General features: G+C 39.7%; 1 protein-coding gene across 2 annotated transcripts in view; it reads left to right on the forward strand.

Moving 5' to 3' along the window:
- The first annotated feature begins 875 nt into the window (after positions 1-875).
- SMCHD1 (structural maintenance of chromosomes flexible hinge domain containing 1) overlaps positions 876-19,961 on the forward strand; it is a 120,580-nt gene continuing 101,494 nt past the window's right edge. For both annotated transcript variants that reach the window (XM_043443864.1, XM_043443865.1), the window contains exons 1-5: positions 876-1,259; positions 10,436-10,511; positions 11,199-11,360; positions 14,440-14,522; positions 15,136-15,266. In XM_043443864.1, coding sequence (XP_043299799.1) covers positions 1,083-1,259; positions 10,436-10,511; positions 11,199-11,360; positions 14,440-14,522; positions 15,136-15,266 — 629 coding nt within the window. In that variant the 5' untranslated portion in view covers positions 876-1,082. The remainder of the gene's footprint in view (positions 1,260-10,435; positions 10,512-11,198; positions 11,361-14,439; positions 14,523-15,135; positions 15,267-19,961) is intronic.

The raw sequence follows: 19,961 nt of genomic DNA on the forward strand, positions 1-19,961 counted from the left end.
TGTGAAGCTCTTTGCGAACACTATTTAACTTATTCCTGGCAACTCTGTAGCACAGGCGTTCCCGTGCTCGATTCTCAGCCGCGTTTCGGCGACGGGTCGGGGAGGCGTGTGCAGCCCGCAGCGTCGGGCGCCGGGACCCTCGGAAGCGGCTGTGACGTCACACTACCTCTGTGCGGAGAATCTCAGGGGCCCCTTTGTCTCGGGGGTCCACGCCCAGGCCCACATAAAACCACTAGGCTCTGGGGCGGGAAGGACGGCGCCGGGTCTCTCGGCGTCGGTTCTTTCCGCGTGGGGACCCACGTGCTCGCTGCAGAGGTAGGTCCAACCACGAGGGCCGCGGCCCTGACGCTCCCCTGAGGCCGCAGCCCGGGTCGCGGCGCCAGGAGCTCGAAGCCGGACGAGTTCGGTCGGGGCTCATGGCGAGGCGGGAAGATGCAAAGACCCTCTGGGCCGGGAGAAAATAAGTCCCTCGGGAGACTCCCTCCGCTGCTCCCGGGACTGGCTCTCCCGCCTCAGTGACCGGCTCGCCCGCTCAGAGGGTCCGCGCCTGCGAGGGACGGAGCTCCGCTCTAACTTCGTGAGGGTGAAAGGGGCCGGGCCCCGGGCAGCTGCGGCGGCGGCGGGCGCCGAAGCCCCGCCCCGGCCCGCGCGGCCTGCCGACTTCGCCCCGCCCCTGCGCGCCGCCGGCCGCCCCTCTTCCTCCTGCGCCACAGTTCCTGGCGGCTGGCCTGGTCGCGGGTCGCGCTGCGAGCTCGTGTGGGCGGCGGCGGGCGCGGGTCCTGGCCCTGCGAAGAGCGCGCCGCGCGCCTCCTTCCCCCCCGGGAGCGGCGGGACGCGGAAGTGACGTGCTGCCCGGGCAGGAGCGCGTTTGAATCGGTTCCCGGGTGATCCTCGAGCCTGCTGCTGCTCGGCCGCCGCCGCCGCCGCCGCCGCCGCGGAGGGAGGAACTGAGCGCGCCAGGTTAGAGGCCTCGCGCTGCCCCGGGCGCTGGAGCTGAAGGCGCCAAGCGGGGCCCTCACTTCGGTTTTCAGCGCGGCGGCCGCAGGCGCCGGCACGGCTCTTTGCTCTCCCTGTCCCCCAATATGGCAGCGGCGGGTGGCGGCGGGCCCTCGGTGGAGACCGGAGAGGGTGGCGGAGCCGACGGCCCCAGGACGGTGTACTTGTTTGACCGGCGCGAGAAGGAGTCGGAGCTCGGGGACCGGGCGCTGCAGGTCGAGGAGGACTCGGACTTCGCGGCGTTCCGCGCCTCCGTGTGTCAGGTACGCGAAGGGGCGATAGAGGGATGCGCGGGTGGAGTTTGGGTTGGGAGGGTGACGAGAAGCCCAAGTTGCTCACCGCGGGGCAATAAACCTGTCACCCGGCCCGGGTCCTGCGGCCTTGGCGTCTCCCTCCGGGGTGCCCGCCATGCCCGAGGCGGCGGGGAAGCCTGGGGGCCGGGCCTGGGAGTGCGGGGCCGGCGGGTCGGTGGGCCTCCCTCTAACCCCGGCCTTGTGGCCGGGGTCGCGGTGTCCGGGCGGTGGTACCGCGGGTTATGAGAGCTCGACCTTCGCAGTGAGGCCGTGCAACTCATCTTTTGAGTCGGAAAGCCACTTGTGTCTCTTTTGGGTGGAACTTTTTTTTTGCTTTCTTTTTCTTCTTTTTAAGAGAGGGGAGTTCTCCCCCGCTGGCTCTGTCAGGAATGTCGTGATAGCTAGAAGTTGGGAGATTCCAGGAGTCGATTTTTCCTAGGTTCCTTCAGTGATGCAGTAATTTCCCCGGTCGTCCTGTCAAGGTTTGCGGGTGCGCCCTGGCGGGTCCTTCCGTCGTGAAAACACTTGACCTAGAGTTGCTCGCAGGTGGAGCTCTCTTGTGGTTTCCTGCACCCCCCAGCCCCATGGCGGGGGAGGTCCTGAACCACTCGAAGGGTGTCCGAGGGTATCTGCGGAACACCTGAGGACCGATATACTCCCTGTATTAGTTTGCTTGAAAAGTTAATAACTATGTAGGCAAAGCCCTACTTTAAACTGGAAAGTCTTTTCTAGATCTGAGGTGTTGCTGGTGCCTGAGCTTTAAAGAATGGATGTTATTTATCATGAGCTGCTTCAACCACTTGGGGCTCTGTTTAAGCGACAGAGAACACTTGGCTAACCAAGAAAAAGGACTTGGTGTGAAGCAGTGTTTTAAAACTTGAGTAGGCTGATGTCTTAGGGCTTCCCAGGTGGCTCAGCGATAAAGAATCCTGCCAATGCAGGAGATGCGGGTTCGTTCGATCCTTGGGTGGGGAAGATCCCCTGGAGAAGGAAATGGCAACCGAGTCCAGTATTCTTGCCTGGGAAATCTCACGCACAGGAGCCTGGCGGGCTACAGTCCATGGGGGTCGCGAAGATTCGGACACGACTGGTCCCGCACTCAGGCTGATGTTTTAGTACTCTTAATTTCGTATAGTAGTTGATGAAATAATTGAAATCAAGACCCATAGGCAGGAAAAAAAAGAAAAAAACACCACACACACACAAAACGACGTGAGAGCAAGCACTTTGATTTGTTCTTATTTCCAGGGTCTAGAATCATGCCTGGTATGTGGTAAATAGTCAAATTAGAATGACGACAAAATTTTAGGAACTCAGAAGTTCATTCTCTGTCTGGATATAGCACATTCCCATGTCCTTGAAAAGTGAATAAATGAATGCTCATTATTTTTGATGAATGTTTTGTATTTATCAGGGAAAGGGAAGCTCTTATTTTTGTAATTGATTATTTAAAATATTCATATTGGTTATATGTAAATGTTTTTAATCATGACACACAAAAATGACTTTAAAATGTCCGCGCAATAAAAAAAAATAAGGAACCAAAGAGGGGGAAAAATAAACCTTTTATTCACTGTGAAATTTATAACCACTGTTAGTAATTGGAGTTATTTCCTTGTGTTCTTACCGTCACCCCCCATTTTTAAATAATCTTAATACATGTCTGTATTCCATTTTTTCCACTTAATATTGTCAATATTTTTCTATTTTAATGCAAATCTTCATAGTCAAAGTGGTCTGTTTTGAACCAGTCACTGTTTACATATACAGATCTTTTTTGTTTGCACTTGCAGTCTTTATTTTTTGAGATTTATTTTTATTTTTGAGTTTAAGCTTTTTCCCCCCTCCATTTAAAAAAAAATGAAACTCTAGTTGATTTACAATGTCGTGTTAGTTTCAGGTGTAAAGCACAGTGATTCAGTTACATATATAAATTTTTTCAGATTCTTTTCCCTTGTATACATAGGCTTATGTCTTTGTTTTCTTTGGTTTAGAATCTTAGAAGTCAAATTCCTGGATCAAAGGTCAGGAATATAAAAGCTCTTGATATGTATTTTTAAATTCTTTTTCAGAAAGGTTGTACTAATTTGCCCTTACTCTAGAAATAATTCTCTCATGTCAAAAGTGTCAGTAACTGTGTTACATGTATAGGGGAAGTGTATTAACCTCTTGTTGCGGAAGTGGTAACTCACTTTTGGAGATGATGACTCACCTAAGTCAAACAGATAGTTCAAAAGTTAGAATTCAGATCCAGAACCCAAGTTCTTTTTGTTACATACCATTCAAATGATATTCTTTGTTATAGAACATATAGAACAAATATATCTGTTCCATTCCTTCAGTATTTTAATAAGGAAAGTACTCCCTTTGATTAATTCTTTTCCTTCTCCCTCCTACTTTTTCCTGCTACAAAAGAGAAAGTTAACTTTAATTAGAAGGGAGAGGGAAGAACTAGTAAGAAAAAAATAGAAAGGGAGGCTTTTTTTTTTTTTTTTTAGAATTTAAAGCTAGATTATGCCACCTAATCCTGCAACTTTGTGTCCGTTACATACATGAAGAACTAAAATAAGTTCATAAGCAGTGAAACTGGGATCGGAATCTAGGTCTATCTGTTTGATTCTAAGGCTTGTTTTTGTTTTTAAACAATCTCCACAGGGCCCACACTATTTTCCATGTTAGAGGAGTAGGCAGATAGTGCACTAAATTAAAGTTTTTCATTAAAACTTAAAAAAAAAACAAAACTTAAATTAAGCGTTTGTAGTGCTAGGAAGTATTATGGGTCCTAAACTGTTTTATGGGGAAAAGCTCACTTTGTAAAAAAAAAAAAAAAAAAGGAGGAGTCAAGAGGCAGGAATAGAATGTGGATTTGACAGAAGCATTTAGACCTGTGATAAGCAGTTATTGATTCACCTGAACCCTTGTGACCTCATAAAATCAAAGATTAGAAAATAACTTATTTGGCTAGTTCTTAATATGCCCAGTCATTAAGTCCCATTTGTGCAAACCCTCCTCTCCACCCCTAATTTTGAAGAAATGCCTACTTTTTCTGAGTGGTTCCACTATTCCTTGTTACCCTATTATAGCACTTGTTATAACATTGTACTTAAAAAAAATTGTCTCTGTTCCTGGAGGTTAGGAGCCTTATCTTACAGTTGGTTTATAGCTGTTTAGTTAAATGCATCAACCTCTTTCTTAAAAAAAAAAAATTTGTATATAGGGTATGTTGTGTTAAAAATTCCAAAAGATAATGCTATTCTCTCAGATCATCCCACCCTTGCCTTCTACAGAGTCCAAAAGTCTCTTCTTTACATCTGTGTCTCTTTTGCTGTCTCGCGTATAGGGTCGTCGTTATCATCTTTCTAAATTCCATATATATGTGTTAATACACTGTATTGGTGTTTTTCTTTCTTACTTTACTTCACTGTATAATAGGCTCCAGTTTCATCCACCTCATTAGAACTGATTCAAATGCATTCTTTTTAATAGCTGAGTAATATTCCATGGTGTGTATGTACCACAGCTTTCTTATCCATTTGCCTGCTGATGGACATCTAGGTTGCTTCCATGTCCTGGCTATTGTAAACAGTGCTGCGATGAACATTGGGGTACACGTGTCTCTTTAAATTCTGGTTTCCTTGGTGTGTATGCCCAGCAGTGGGATTGCTGGGTCGCCTGGCAGTTCTATTTCCAGTGTTTTAAGGAATCTCCACACTGTTCTCCATAGTGGCTGTACTAGTTTGCATTCCCACCAACAGTTTTAAGAGGGTTCCTTTTTCTCTGCATCCTCTCCAGCATTAATTGTATGTAGACTTTTTGATAGCAGCCATTCTGACTGGCGTGAGATGGTACATCATTGTGGTTTTGATTTACATTTCTCTGATAATGAGTGATGTTGAGCATCTTTTCATGTGTTTGTTAGCCATCTGTATGTCTTTGGATAAATGTCTGTTTAGTTCTTTGGCCCATATTTTGATCGAACACCCACATTTTTGTAGAGGTTTTTCACTTAAGTATACTGTGGATATTCCTGGTTTTGGGGTGATTGAGGGACAGAGTGATCGGATATAATACCAAAGCACATATCAGTAAAGGCTAGTTTTTTGTTCAGAGATATACATTGAAGTATATAGCTTCTGATTGATCTAATCCATTAAACAAGTTTAAGGTATTTGAGGATTTTATGGTTTGCAGTTCATTAGCCCGTCATAAATATTTCTTGAGATTGGCTTTTGAGAGAAGTTGGGCAGCAATAGTTTGAAGCTGACCTAAAGACATGGAGGGCCGCTTCTTTATGTTACTCATTAAATAAAAATCCATATGCTTTAACTTGAACCCAGAAAAAGGTGGAGTTGAAGTGATCTTATAAAAATGAAACAGCCCAGTCAAGACTCTTGCCCAATATAGAATGTCATCCTGCTTTCATATAGAGAAGGGCAGACAAAATGTTTCTGTATTCAAGGCTATTTTGGTACTCATACAGGAAAGACTGTCAGTTAAGACAAATTTTTAGATTAAAAATATGGAGAGAGGAAGGTATGACATCTTGAGTAAAAGTGTAACGAATAATGTAAAAATAATTTGTGAAATACCAGAGCTATAAAATATTTAGAAAAGTTATGAATTTGAGAAATAATTTTGTGAAGTTATATATAAAGCAAAGAAAAAAGATACCTTATGTATCTTGACTGAATAATAGAGCCATAGAGAGAGTGTATGAAATACTTGTATATGCTTTTCAGATGTACATCAATCTTAACTCAATGTGACACCGTTTTTCAGTAATTATAAAAACACATGTTTTGTTCTACAGGATATATAACCACATGATCTAACAGTTGGGATGTTGCAGAAATAAAGTAGTAAAGTACTGAAAAATAAAGACAGTTTTAATTATATAAAAACCTAATGAAGATGTGTGAAGACAATTTTTATTTCTGTAAGCAAATAGAATCTTTTCTCCATCAGTGTATTGTCTATAGCTTCATTTCTCTTGGGTGGAATTAGGTAGAGTATATTTTTAACTTTACTATAGTATACCAAATTGCTTTTCAGTATGGTTTTATCCCTGTCCACAATGTGTAAGTTCATTTTCCCTATATGGAGAGCTATACTTAATTTGTTTTTCCTTCAAAATATATAGCTATCTTTTTTTTTTAATAGAACTTTTATTTAAACTGAAATTAATAGTTGATTTATAGTGTTAGTTTCAAGTGTATAGCAAACTGCTTCAGATGTACACAAACACAGATGTATATGTGTCTATTTGTGTTTATACACACACACAGACTCACACTTTTTTGGATTATTTTCCATTGTAGATTATTATAAGGTAATTGAATATAGTTTCCTGTGTTGTACAGTATGTTCTTGTTCTTTGTTTTATATATAGTAGTGTATATCTGGTTTTTGCTGTTCTTTGGCTGTGCAGTTTGCAGGATCTTTGTTCCCCAACCAGAGATTGAACCCAGACCACCATAGTGAAAGCACTGAGTCCTAACCACTGGACGGCCAGGAAATTCCCTAGTGGTGTGTATCTGTTAATTCCAGACTCCTAATTTATCTCCCCCCTGCTTTGCCCCTTGGTAACTGTAAGTCATTTCCCATGTCTGGGAGTCTGTTTCTGTTTTGTAAATTATTTCATTTGTATCTTTTTTTTAAGATTCCACATATAATTGGTATCATGTGATATTTGTCTTTCACTTACTTCATCTGATAATCTTTAGGTCTGTCCATGTTGCTGCAGATGGCATTATTTCATTCTTTTTTATGGCCAAGTAATACTCCGTTCTGTGTGTGTGTCTGTACGCGTACACACAGCGCATCTTCTTTATCCTGTCATCTGCTGACGGACACTCAGGTTGCTGCATGTCTTGGTTATTGTAAATAGTGCTGCTGTAAACATTGGGGTGCTTGTATCTTTTCGAAATAGAAATTTTGTCTTTTTCAAGTATATTCCCAGGAGTGGGATTGCTGGATCTTACAGTAACTGTTGTTAATTTTTAAAGGAACCTACATAATGGTTCTTTATAGTGGCTGTATCAGTTTACGTTCCCACCAACAGTATAGAAGGGTTCTCTTTTCTCCATGTAGACTTTCTGATGATGGTGGTTCTGACCAGTGTGAGATGATACTTCATTTTAGTTTTGATTTGTATTTGCCTGATGATTAGCGACATTGGGCATCTTTTCATGTTCCTGATGACTGTCTTTGGAGAACTGTCTTTTTAGGTCTTCTGCCCATTAAAAAAAAATTTTTTTTTTTTTCTTCTAAATACTGAGCTGTATAAGCTGTTTGTATATTTTGGAGATTAATCCATTGTCGGGTACTTCGTTTGCAAATACATTTTCCTATTCTGTGGATTGCCTGACTATTCATTGGAAGGACTGACGTTGAAGCTGAAACTCCAATACTTTGACCACCTGATGCGAAGAACTGACTCCTTTGAAAAGACCCTGATGCTGGCAGGAGGAAAAGGGGACGACAGGATGAGATGGTTGGATGGCATCACCAACTCAGTGGACATGAGTTGGAGTAAACTCCGGGAGTTGGCGATGGGCAGGGAGGCCTGACGTGTTGCAGTCCATGGGGTTGCAAAGAGACACGACTGAGCGACAAAACTGACTGACTGACTGAGATGATAATATGGTTTTTATTCTTCAGTTTGTTCATGTGATATATCACATTGATTGATTTGAGGATGCTGACAAATTCTTGCATCCCTGGATTAAATTCCATTTGATCATGTGTTATTCATTTAATGAGGGCCTGTGCTTTGTATTATCAGGACTTACACTTTTTGCCAGCCTTATGGGAGTGATGTGTGCTGTGTGCTAAGTCACTTCAGTCGTATCCAACTTTTTGCGACCCTACGGGCCATAGCCCGCCAGGCTCCTCTACCCATGAGATGCCCAGACAAGAATACTGGAGCAGGCTGCCATGTCCTCCAGTTTTAATTTCTCTGATAACTAGTGAAGATGAGCATCTTTTCATGTTTTCCAGTTTTTCTCCTTTATGACTTGCATTTCTTGTGTACTTTCAGGAATGCTTTTCTCTGTCAATATTATTTCCGTATTTTTCCTCTACAATTTTGGATTAAAACACAGCTGCTTTAGTTCTCTTGGGGTTTATTTTCATGTATGTTGAGATGGGGATTTCTAATGTTTCTGTACCATTAACTGTCTCAATATTCTTCCTCACCAGTTTGTAATGTCGTTCCCCTAAAATGAACCTGCATATACTCATTATCCACATTCAACAGTTCTTAAGTATTTGCCACGTTCGCTTCATTTTTGCCTTTTGAAGCATAGTCCAGGCCTTAGTTTACTTCACTCCTGTATACTTCAACATGCATTTTATTATCATACCATCAAAATTAACATTTTAATGGTATTATCTAACAGTTAATTCCATGCTTAGATTTGTTTGTCTCAAAAATGTCTTTTTATGGTTGGTTTGTTTAATCAGGGTCCTTGTATTGAACTTGGTTTTTTGTTTCTTAATTTCTTTTAAAATTTAGAGCATTTTAGCAAAATACCTTCCCCCAGTCTTTTTTGTTTTTCCTAACATTGACTTGTTGAAGAAATCAAGTTGGTTTGTCTCTCATATTCCACATTCTGGATTTGTCTATTCCTTTATGGTGTAATTTAGCTTGTTCTAACTCCACATACTCCATAAACTAGAAGTTATTTTTACAGACTTAAGATTTAGGCTCAGCTTCTCTGGGGTGGGGGAGAAGATGCTTCATAGGTGGTGTTGGTACTTCATATCATATCACATCTGAAGGCACTTAATGTATGGCTGTTTGACTCACTCTGTTTCTTACCACTGTTAAGTGGTAAGATCGAGCGAGTGGGATTCAAGTGGGTTCAGCTGGCTTCCTTCGAGATAAAGTTTTAATTTAATGGTTCATTCATTGATAGTGCTGTTCTGATTGCCATTCCTCCATTTATTAACACATTCTCTGCCTCTAATTGATGAGGCAAAAGAACAACTTTGCTTCATCAATTAGAGACACATAGTTACCGTGAAGTCTGATTGGTATAAGAAAGCAGGATAGATGGTCTACTTTCCCTTTAATTTGTTGGTGTTCAGAGTAGGGAGTTGGTTTTCAATTAGTTTCAATAGTGACCAATAGGGTTTTTAGATCAGTATTGAAGACTTGAGTATCATTAGTTTAGATTTTTTTTAGTAATCGTCTGTGTAAGGTTGGTTTAAATTAACTAGTTCATCATTACCTGAAATAGAAGTCAAATCTTTTAACTGTGTGTTGCCGTATTGTTTGATTTTGGAAAGAGGGTGTGTTTTTTTATTTTAATGACATGTAATATTTTAATGAAAACATTAACTCATTTTTCTAATTCTTATATTTGCTTTGTTGTGAAATTTCAGGTTTTCATGTGTTTTTTTGGTCATTTACTTTTTCCTGTCCTTTTATTGTTCATGGTTTTTCCCTCTTTGTTGACTTTCATCTTGATTTATGAAGGCTTTTTTCTCTGAAGGATGTTAGCACTTGTTTTGTGTTGCAGTTTACTCCCCTAATTTATAATTTGCCTTAATTTTTTAAAGTTACACTTTTGGAAGAGGTTATAATAGATACAGAGGTTCTTTATACAGACATCCTGCATAGCCTGGCAGTCTTTGTATCAGTCTTGTAAAGTATTAACCTCTATTTTCGTTTAGTACTTCTGTTTTTACATATTTAAGTATTTTAATATATATGAACATAAGTGTTAATGCTTTGCTCCAAATAAGTTTACTTTATATATTGACACAAAATAATATGTCTTTTGTCTGAGAGCTCTGCTGATGTTAAACACTTTCAAAATGTTCACTGTTCTTAGGTGACATAAAATAGCAGAAAAATCTACCTTGTTAAGCAAGTAGGTAATTTATAGATAGATTTGTGGTTAATTATGCAAAGGCAAAATTTTAAAATGTTAAAACATATTTCTCAGAAAAATGTAATACTAATTGTTATAATATATATGTTGTATATTTATTGTATACTATATTGTATATTTATATATATATATAATATAATTGTGTATATATAATATCCTTATCAGTATTTTCATATTTTTGTAAACTTGACTAGTGCATTTATTTCCTTTCTATAATAATTGATTTTATTCTGTTATTTTCGGTAGACACTTGGCATTTCACCTGGAGAGAAATTTGTCATTACAACAACAAGTAGGAAAGAAATTACCAGTGATAACTTTGGTAAGCAACGTTGCATTTATGCTTTTATATTTAATATGTTCTAGTACATTATAAGGTAATGACTATTTTATTACATAGATAAGCATCAAAAACTATCGATATTTTTGTTTACTTTGTTGAAATGGGGGAGGAAACTGGCTGTACACATCTACTTTGTCCAGAGCTCATACTTTTCAAGCATGGTTATAAGAAAAGAGTTATCACTTACGGCTACAAAAGATGAGACCTTGCTCAACATCCAGCCACAGGTCTTCTTCATGGACCCTTAAGAGCTACTTCTCCTGACCAACTTGGATTCTTCCATTATCTTTTTCTACCCGGTTACATTCTAAGATGTGCCAATTTTTCATGCCTGATTCCTTTTTGGATTTAATAATTCTTCCCATTCATATTGATAACCACTTTAATTAGTTCCTCATTTGATTTTCTGTGACAGTTTGACTTAAGAATTGAGTGTTTCAGATGAGTGGAAGTATTTGGACCTATTCCACTGATATTCTTAACACAGCGCAACTGATTATAGATCAGTCCATTGTGTGGGGATTTGCCTGTATGATTTTTTTTTTTTTTTTTTGCCTGTATGATTTTTAAAGTCATTTCATAGATATAATTTATATATTTAAAATTATAAATTCATTGTGTTTTGGATGCTGGCTTAGCACTTAAGATGTTACTTCTTGATTTCAGATGAAACTGTTAAAGATGGAGTCACTCTATACCTGCTACAGTCAGTCAATCAGTTACTGCTAACAGCTACTAAAGAACGAATTGACTTCCTACCTCACTATGACACATTGGTTAAAAGTGGCATGTATGAATATTATGCAAGTGAAGGACAAAATCCTTTACGTAAGTATTCCATTTGTACTGATTGTGATAAACTGTCACTCACCTTTATTCCCTTGATCAGACTTTTTAGAAGTTCTTTCATTCTACTTTATTCAAAGACTATGATCAGTTCTTGTGAACCTCCTTACTTCATCTCTTCATCACAATATATTTCCTTTTCTACCTAAGTCATCTTACATCAAAGTAAAGATACCTCTCCTTTAAAACTAACGTAAAATGAGAATTCATTCCTTTTCAACTCATAAGAGATGGTGTCCTTACACATCTACCTCCTGTACACTCTCCTTTCCTGTTATTCTTCCTAGCTTCCTAAACTCTTCTCCCAGTTGAGAAGATATTTGTTATACCTTGCACATTTTTTGTAGCTGAACCGCACAACTAAGTGGTTTGTGTTCTTTATTGTTTCTTTATCATTTCTTCCCACCTTTACTATTAGACAGTTTTTGTCCTACCTTGGATTATTTTGATTTAGAGAATCTCTTCCATCTGGACTCTGCAAAAGTGTTCAGGTATTCATGATAAACTTTCTTTTTTTGACCATGTGGCTTGCGGAGTCTCACTTCCCTGACCAGGGATTGAACCTGGACCTTGACAGTGAAAGCCTGGAATCCTAGCCACTAGGTCACCAGGGAGCTCCCTGTAAATTTTCTTTCTTTTAAAAAAAATTTATTTTTGGCTGCACTGGATCTTCATTGTGGCATATGGGCTTAGTTGCCTCACAGCATGTGGTATCTTCCCAGACTAGGATCAAATCTGTGTCCCCTGTGTTAGCAGATGGATTCTCAACCACTGAACCACCAGGGAGGTCCCCTGTAAACTTAGTTACTAAATTTTTTTTTCATTGTATATGCATTAGAATTGGTAGAAAATTAGAAAACATAGATAAACAAAAACAACACAAAGAATATTCCTATCTCTACCACCCAGATGTAACCACCACCAACACTTTGGTGTTTATTGTTTCAGACCTTTTCATATATATATATATGGTTTTTTTTTTTTTTTGGTATTATATGGTGCATACTTTATTTTTTTCCCTTTTGTTGTGCCACACAGCTTATGGGATCTTAGTTTCCCAACCAGGGATTGAACTCAGGCCCTTGACCGTGAAAGCCCAGAGTCTGAACTACTGGACTGCCAGGGAATTCCTCATGCATTCTTTTTAAACCAATCTTAATTTAAAATGTAATGAACATCTTTAACATGTATGTCAATATATATTTATTTTAGGGCTTACACAGTATTTAGATAACATAATTTATTTGAACACTATACTGTTGTTTTTGGGACTAAAGTCCCAAACAACAAAAACTGTTGCTTTGGGGTAAAGAATCTGCCTGCAGTGCAAGAGACCCACGTGACGCTAGTGATAAAGAACCTGCCTGCTGGTGCAGGAGACGTAAGAGACATGGGTTCAGTCTCTGGGTCGGGAGGATCCTCTGGAGAAGTGTATGGCAACCCACTCCAGTATTCTTGTCTGGAGAGTCCCAGGAACAGAGGAACCTGGTGGTTTACAGCCCATGGGTTCTCAAAGAGTCTTGCACGACTGAGCAACTTAGTGCACAGACAGCTACATACATACTGCTGTTACTAGACAGTCAGGTTATTTCAGGTTTTTTTTTTAATTGTTGCAAATGACTGAATATTCTCGTGACTAATTCTTCTTGTACTTCCTTACCTTGACTGCTGCTGGTACTGTCACTACTCTCAGCTGCAGAGCCAGACACTGTGTCACGTGCTTTATGAGCATTTTCTCATCTGCTCCTTAATCCTGTGTGTTAGCTAACATTAGGTAATGACCTTATTTTGTAGAAGTAACTGAGATAGCCACAGTTTTACTCTTTCCATTAAGCGTGGTCTGTTCCAGCTGTGCATCACCTCTACTCATTATTGAGCTTGGTACAATGGTAGGACATCACACCTAAAACTGAATTTTTCTGTCCTTCCATCTGAATTTTCCCTTTATGGAAAAAGATGACCATTTTTCCAGTCTTCTAGAACAAGCACTCAAAGCCACCTTGAATTTCTTTTTCTTGCTCCTTTTATATCTAATCAGATACTAAATTCTACTCATTTTTTCCTTTGAAATTTCCCTTAACTCTTTTTCGTCCCATTTCCTGCAGTGTCCCTACTTCTCCATTATCTAGTTAATACCCTTCACCAGATCTTTATACATATCTGATTTGTGATGACTACTTTCCAACTAGTTTATAAACAGCGCCATCCCCTACATGTTTAGCATTTGGAAGTGCTTGCTGGAATGCTACTTTGTGGGTTAATTACAGCTTAAGTTGAGTTACGCTTCGGTGAAAGAGACGTTAATTTAGCATGCCAACCCTTTTAATTAAGGAGATAAAAGTGGGAAGTAGTTTGGATACTAACCCTGGAGAAAGGAGAATGTTAGAAATAGCGCTGCTGCTGCTGCCAAGTCGCTTCAGTCGTGTCTGACTCTCTGCGACCCCATAGACGACAGCCCACCCGGCTCTACCATCCCTGGGATTCTCCAGGCAAGAATAGTGCTGAACCACTGATAAACTGAAAGTCAGGCTGGTTGTATAGTAGGAAATTAAGAGCAGTTTTGTGTCAGTTAAGCAGATACATTCTGCCATTTCACAAGTTGGTGTGGCGAGATAGATACCTGTATCTAGATTAGCCCTTAATAGACACTTTTATATTTGTCCCATATCCCTAAATGTGCTTACTTTTGACTTGTGCATGATGTAAGTACGTATCACAGACTATTATTTGATTTTATGGTTATGGTCTTCTGTTTGTCTCTTATGTGTGTATGTCTGTCTTTAGATTATAAACTCCTTGAAGCCAGGAATCATGGCTGGCTCACTCGTGCTGTGTAGTGCCATACAAGTACTGGTTGGTGACTGCTTTTTTTATGCTGTTGGTGACTGATGATGCCTTATTATGTTTGTGTCATTAGGATCAGGATAATACTTTAATTTTAGCTCTTTGGAAAATAAAAGTGATGGCTTAAGGTACTTCAGAGTTCCTTCTACTTCGAACTTTTATATGATGTATTTAGGAGGGAAAACTTAAGCAGTAATGTTTTCTCACTCTCTTCCAGCATTTGCTCTTGCAGAATTAATTGACAATTCTTTGTCTGCTACTTCTCGTAACACTGGTGTTAGAAGAATACAGATCAAATTGGTAAGAAAATAATACTCTAAGTCAAATTAACTTGTGTTTTTATGGAAGTACTGCACGTTTATTGGAAAAAAATTAAAATATAAACTAAAAGTAGAAATAATTATCTGATGTCTCATTAAAATTTTTTCACTTGCCCTTTTCCTATGCATGTATGTATACATGTATGTGTGATCATAGTGTACGTTTTGTTTGTGATCTTCTATTTTCCCTTAGAAGTAGATTGTAAACATTGCCTTATCATGGCTATTCTGCAGTGTAGTACACCACTGATGCAATTTGGTTTATTGAGTGTAATTAAATTATGTAATCAGTCTATGGCTGTTGAACATTTAGATTTGTTTCCCTTTGTTTTTGCCCTTGTAAGCAGTGCTGATATCAGGAGCACCCTTATAGATCTTTGTACACATCTCTGACTAGTTCTCAAGCTGCATTCTGAGAAATGGAATTTCTAGGTTAAAGGACATGAAGAATTATAAGGCCTTTGGTTCATGTAGCTGGAGTGCCTTTTAGAAAGTTGTATGAGTGAGCCCAATGAATCACATTTTTTATATTGAACTTTTCATGTTTTTAATATTGATACGACTTTTCCTGTCTTTTTGAACTTTTTTCATAGCATTTTGATGAAACACAAGGAAAACCTGCCGTTGCAGTGATAGATAATGGAAGAGGAATGACCTCTAAACAGCTTAACAACTGGGCCGTGTATAGGTTGTCAAAATTTACAAGGCAAGGTGACTTTGAAAGGTTAGAGAACCTTACTCACTTTTTTATGGGCAGCTGGGTGTTTTAATAAGCAGAAGAACTCTTCTATTTCTTTAGTTATATATGTTATCAGCATATTTATTTAGAGTTTTATAATAAAAGTGTTCAAGATCAATACTTAAAAAGTCAAAACTGCATAAATCATATTGTACCCTTCATTGACTGATTCTTTCTGCATTTCCTGAGGTGTGTAGGAGTTACGTTGATATGTTGCCTACTGTGGAGTTTTCCCCCTTTTCTTAATAAGTTTGAAGAAAGCTGTATAGTGTCTAGAGCAGTAGAATGTTTTTTAAGTGGGTTTTAGAAATCACCTCATACCTCGTGCAAAATGTCCAGGGAACCACATGTAGTACTCTGGAGCTCACTGTGGCTCTTTCAGGGATCTGCTTTACAAAACGTTCACAGCTGTTAGGGAGTAGAGTCTAGGCAAGAGTTTTGTATGGGAATATGTTTGTAGAAAATATCCTGAATGAGAATGTCATAGAGGAAACGAAGTATACTCAGAACTGTCAGGGATATAAAGATTTAGGTCCTTGAGATAGGTGAATTCTACTTAGAGCCATGACTCACAGTGGGATTGATGTTTAAGCTATGTTTTATAATTTAAGAAACACATGTGGGGAGAATCTGCTAACATTCTTATTAAGAAGTTAGTATTTATTCATGTCCTATTTCCTTTGCTCTTTGTTATATCAAGGAAAGTCACCCAAATTTAAGGATCTGTCTCAATAATGTGTAAAATTAATATACTTAATGCATTTGCCTTCTCATTTCTGAGATTTCAGCGCTCAGAGTTTTCATCAACTTTGTAAAGCCTTCCGTGCCATGATTAGAGGCAGTAAGTGAAAAAGCAAGGGCTCTGGGATCATTTGGCCTCATCTGAATTCTAGCGTTACTAGTTGTATGACACTGGTCAAGGTACTTTACTTCTCTTTGTCTCAGTTTACGTATCTGTAAAATGGGGCTAATACTGCCTAAGGTTTTGTGAAAACCAAATGAGTTAGTGCATGTAAAATCCTTAGAGCCTGGCAAATGATAAGCAGTCAGTAAATACAAGCTATCATTGTAGCTATTCGAAGAAGGCAGTGGCAACCCACTCCAGTACTTTTGCCTGCAAAATCCCATGGACAGAGGAGCCTTGTAGACTGCAATCCCTGGGGTCGCTAGGGGTTGGACACGACTGAGCAACTTCACTTTCACTTTTCACTTTCATCCACTGGAGAAGGAAATGGCAACCCACTCCAGTGTTCTTGCCTGGAGAATCCCAGGGATGGGGGAGCCTGGTGGGCTGCCGTCTATGGGGTTGCACAGAGTCAGACACGACTGAAGTGACTTAGCAGCAGCATGGTAGCTATTCCTTCTCATTCTTGGCCTCAGATTTTTCTACAACTGTTCTTATTCACCATTTTCATGAGTACATGCCACTTCAAAGATTTATAAAATAGCCATAAAGAAGACAGTGATCTTTCATAGTCTAAAGATAGAATTTAGCATAAGATAGAAATATTCAGTAGAAGTGAAAGGAGGACAGATGGCAGATTGGGGCAAAGGGTCAGAAAAAATGTTAGTTAAATCAAGTGGAAGAGTTGAAAGAAGTGGAGCTTTTTAAACCTAATTCAAATCTTAGGGAAATTTTAATTTTTGGAAGAAGTCTACCTGTTGTTGGATCTGATCCTAGCTTTATGGATATTGCACCCAGACACACAGTTGTTACAGTGGTCATGTACTCATACTGTCTGTGAACCCAGAACCATCAGTCCCTTAGCTCAGTCCAGTTTCTGTTGGTGTCGGTTGTAACCCCCCTCCCCCACACTGCTCCAGCTTCTGCTTCTATAGAGAAAATGATCAGCTGTTTTACTGCTTCCAGTTAAGTTTTTTTTTCACTGAATATAAGGATGTTCGTATATAGGGAATAAGCTATGGAAGAAAAGGAAGGATAGCCTAAAAACACAAAGCAGCTGACTGTCTTGACTGTAGTTTATGTTGTAGTAGAGGAAAAGCCTAAAGTAAACCAAAAACTATATAAGCACTTCAATTATTGATAAGAAAATATCAAGTAACATGTTAGAGCCTGATGGCTGTCTTCTTTAGGTGAGGTGATTAGAAGAGAATCAGAAGAATTAGAAGAGGTGATTTGAGGTTAGATTTCAGTTGAGGCTTGAGTGATTAGAAAAGAAACACCCAAAGTGAAAATCTAGGGCAAGAGCATTCCAAGTAGAAGAACATCAGTAAAGACAAAGACCCTGAAACTGTGATCACCGTGTTTCATTTGAGAGACAAAAGGAAGACCAATGTTAGAGCATTTTGAAGAGGACAGTAGTGGGGGATGAATTGGAGAGTTCTATTTTGACAATATTATTTAAAAGTCTCATTCAAAAAAAAAAAAAAAGTCTCATTCACTTTGGTACAACCCTTTCCTCTCTTTTATTTTGAAAAATTTCAAATTAATAGATATATTGTAAAAACTTCAAATAAAAAGCCAGCAATAAGTCAAAAAATCAGTTTTAGCACTCCTGTATCCTTCACCTAGATTTCTGTTAACATGTTGCCACATTTGTAACCTTCTGTTTGTGTGTGAGTGGGTGGGTGTGCACATGCATGCACACAGAACACAGTTTCTCTTTCTAAATCATTTGTAAGTTGCAAAATCGATATTTTACTGCTTAATAACTATACCATGTTATTTCCTTCACAGCTGTGTTTTCATAAATAGCCATAATATTATTACACTCAAGACATTTCTTAGTGATTCAAAATAGCTAATATAATGTCCATATTCAGATTCCCTTTGTCATGTCTTTCTTGCCTCCTTTATTCTATAATTCCCCATATTTGTCTTTCATGAAGTCTTTTTTGTTTTGTTTTTTTAATATTGTTCAGGCTAGTTGTAGAACAGTCTACCGGTTGGATCTCCTGAGTGTTCACTGAACACTATTCTTTCCCTCAACATTTTATAAATATTTTCAAACATACAGAAAAGTTGAAATTCTGTAGTCAATATGCAACATATTCATACTAAGTTTCTACCATTGACAGTTGCTTTACCACATCTCTTTTTATTCCATTAACCTTTCAGTTTAGTTCAGTCTCTCAGTTGTGTCTGACTCTTTGTGACCCCATGGACTGCAGCATGCCAGGCCTCCATGTCCATCACCAGCTCCTGGAGCATGCTCAAACTCATGTCCGCTGAGTCAGTGATGCCATCCAACCATCTCATCCTCTGTCGTCCCCTTCTCCTCCCGCCTTCAATCTTTCCCAGCATCAGGGTCTTTTCAGATGAGTCAATTCTTTGCATCAGGTGGCCAAAGTATTGAAGTTTCAGCTTCAGCCTCAGTCCTTCCAATGAATATTCAGGACTGATTTCCTTTAGGATGGACTGGTTGGATCTCCTTGCTGTCCAAGGGACTTTCGAGTCTTTTCCAACATCACAGTTCAAATGCATCAATTCTTTTATACTCAGCTTTCTTTGTAGTCCAACTTTCACATCCGTACGTGACTACTGGAAGAGCCATAGCTTTGACTAGACGGGCCTTTGTTGGCAAAGTAACGTCTCTGCTTTTTAGTATGCTGTCTAGGCTGGTCATAACTTTCCTTCGAAGGAGCAAGCGTCTTTTAATTTCATGGCTGCAGTCACCATCTGCAGTGATTTTGGAGCCCCACAAAATAAAGTGTCTCACTGTTTCCATTGCTTCCCCACCTATCTGCCATGAAGTGATGAGACCAGATGCCATGATCTTGGTTTGCTGAATGTTGAGCTTTAAGTCAGCTTTTTCACTCTGCTCTTTCACTTTCATCAAGAGGCTCTTTAGTGCTTCTTCACTTTCTGTCATAAGGGTGGTGTCATCTGCATATCTGAGGTTATTGATATTTCTCCCGGCAATCTTGCTTCCAGCTTGTGCTTCATCCAGCCCAGCATTTATCATGATGTACTCTGCCTGTAGGTTAAATAAGCAGGGTGACAATATACAGCCTTGATGTACTCCTTTCCTGACTTGGAACCAGTCTGTTGTTCCATGTCCAGTTCTAAGTGCTGCTTCCTGACCTGCATACAGATTTCTCAGGAGGCAGGTCAGGTGGTCTGGTATTCCCATCTCTTGAAGAATTGTCCACAGTTTGTTGTGATCCACACAGTCAAAGGCTATAGAATAGTCAAAAAGCAGAAATAGATGCTTTTCTGGAACTGTCTTGCTTTTTCGATGATCCAGCAGATGTTGGCAATTTGCTCTCCGATTCCTCTGCCTTTTCTAAATACAGTTTGAACATCTGGAAGTTCATGGTTCATGTACTGTTGAAGCCTGGCTTGGAGAATTTTTTTTTTTTTTTGGCTTGGAGAATTTTGAGGATTACTTTGCTAGCGTGTGAGATGAGTGCAGTTGTGTGGTAGTTTGAGCCTTCTTTGGCATTGCTTTTCTTTGGGATTGGAATAAAAACTGACCTTTTCCAGTCCTGTGGCTGCTGCTGAGTTTGTCAAATTTGCTGGCTAACCTTTAGGTCATTTTTAAAAAATCTGACAGACTTAAAAACTTTCAAAAACATTACTTAATTATTTTTGGCTGGCTGGGTCTTTGTTGCTATGTGTTGGCTTTCTCTAGGTGTGAGAGCAGTGGCTTCTCTTGTTGCAGAGCCCTGGCTCTAGGTACACAGACTTCAGTAGTTGCAGTGAGGGAGCCTCAGTAG

The sequence above is a fragment of the Cervus canadensis genome, chromosome 23 (assembly GCF_019320065.1).
Source record: "Cervus canadensis isolate Bull #8, Minnesota chromosome 23, ASM1932006v1, whole genome shotgun sequence".
In the NCBI taxonomy this organism is placed as follows: Eukaryota; Metazoa; Chordata; class Mammalia; order Artiodactyla; family Cervidae; genus Cervus; species Cervus canadensis.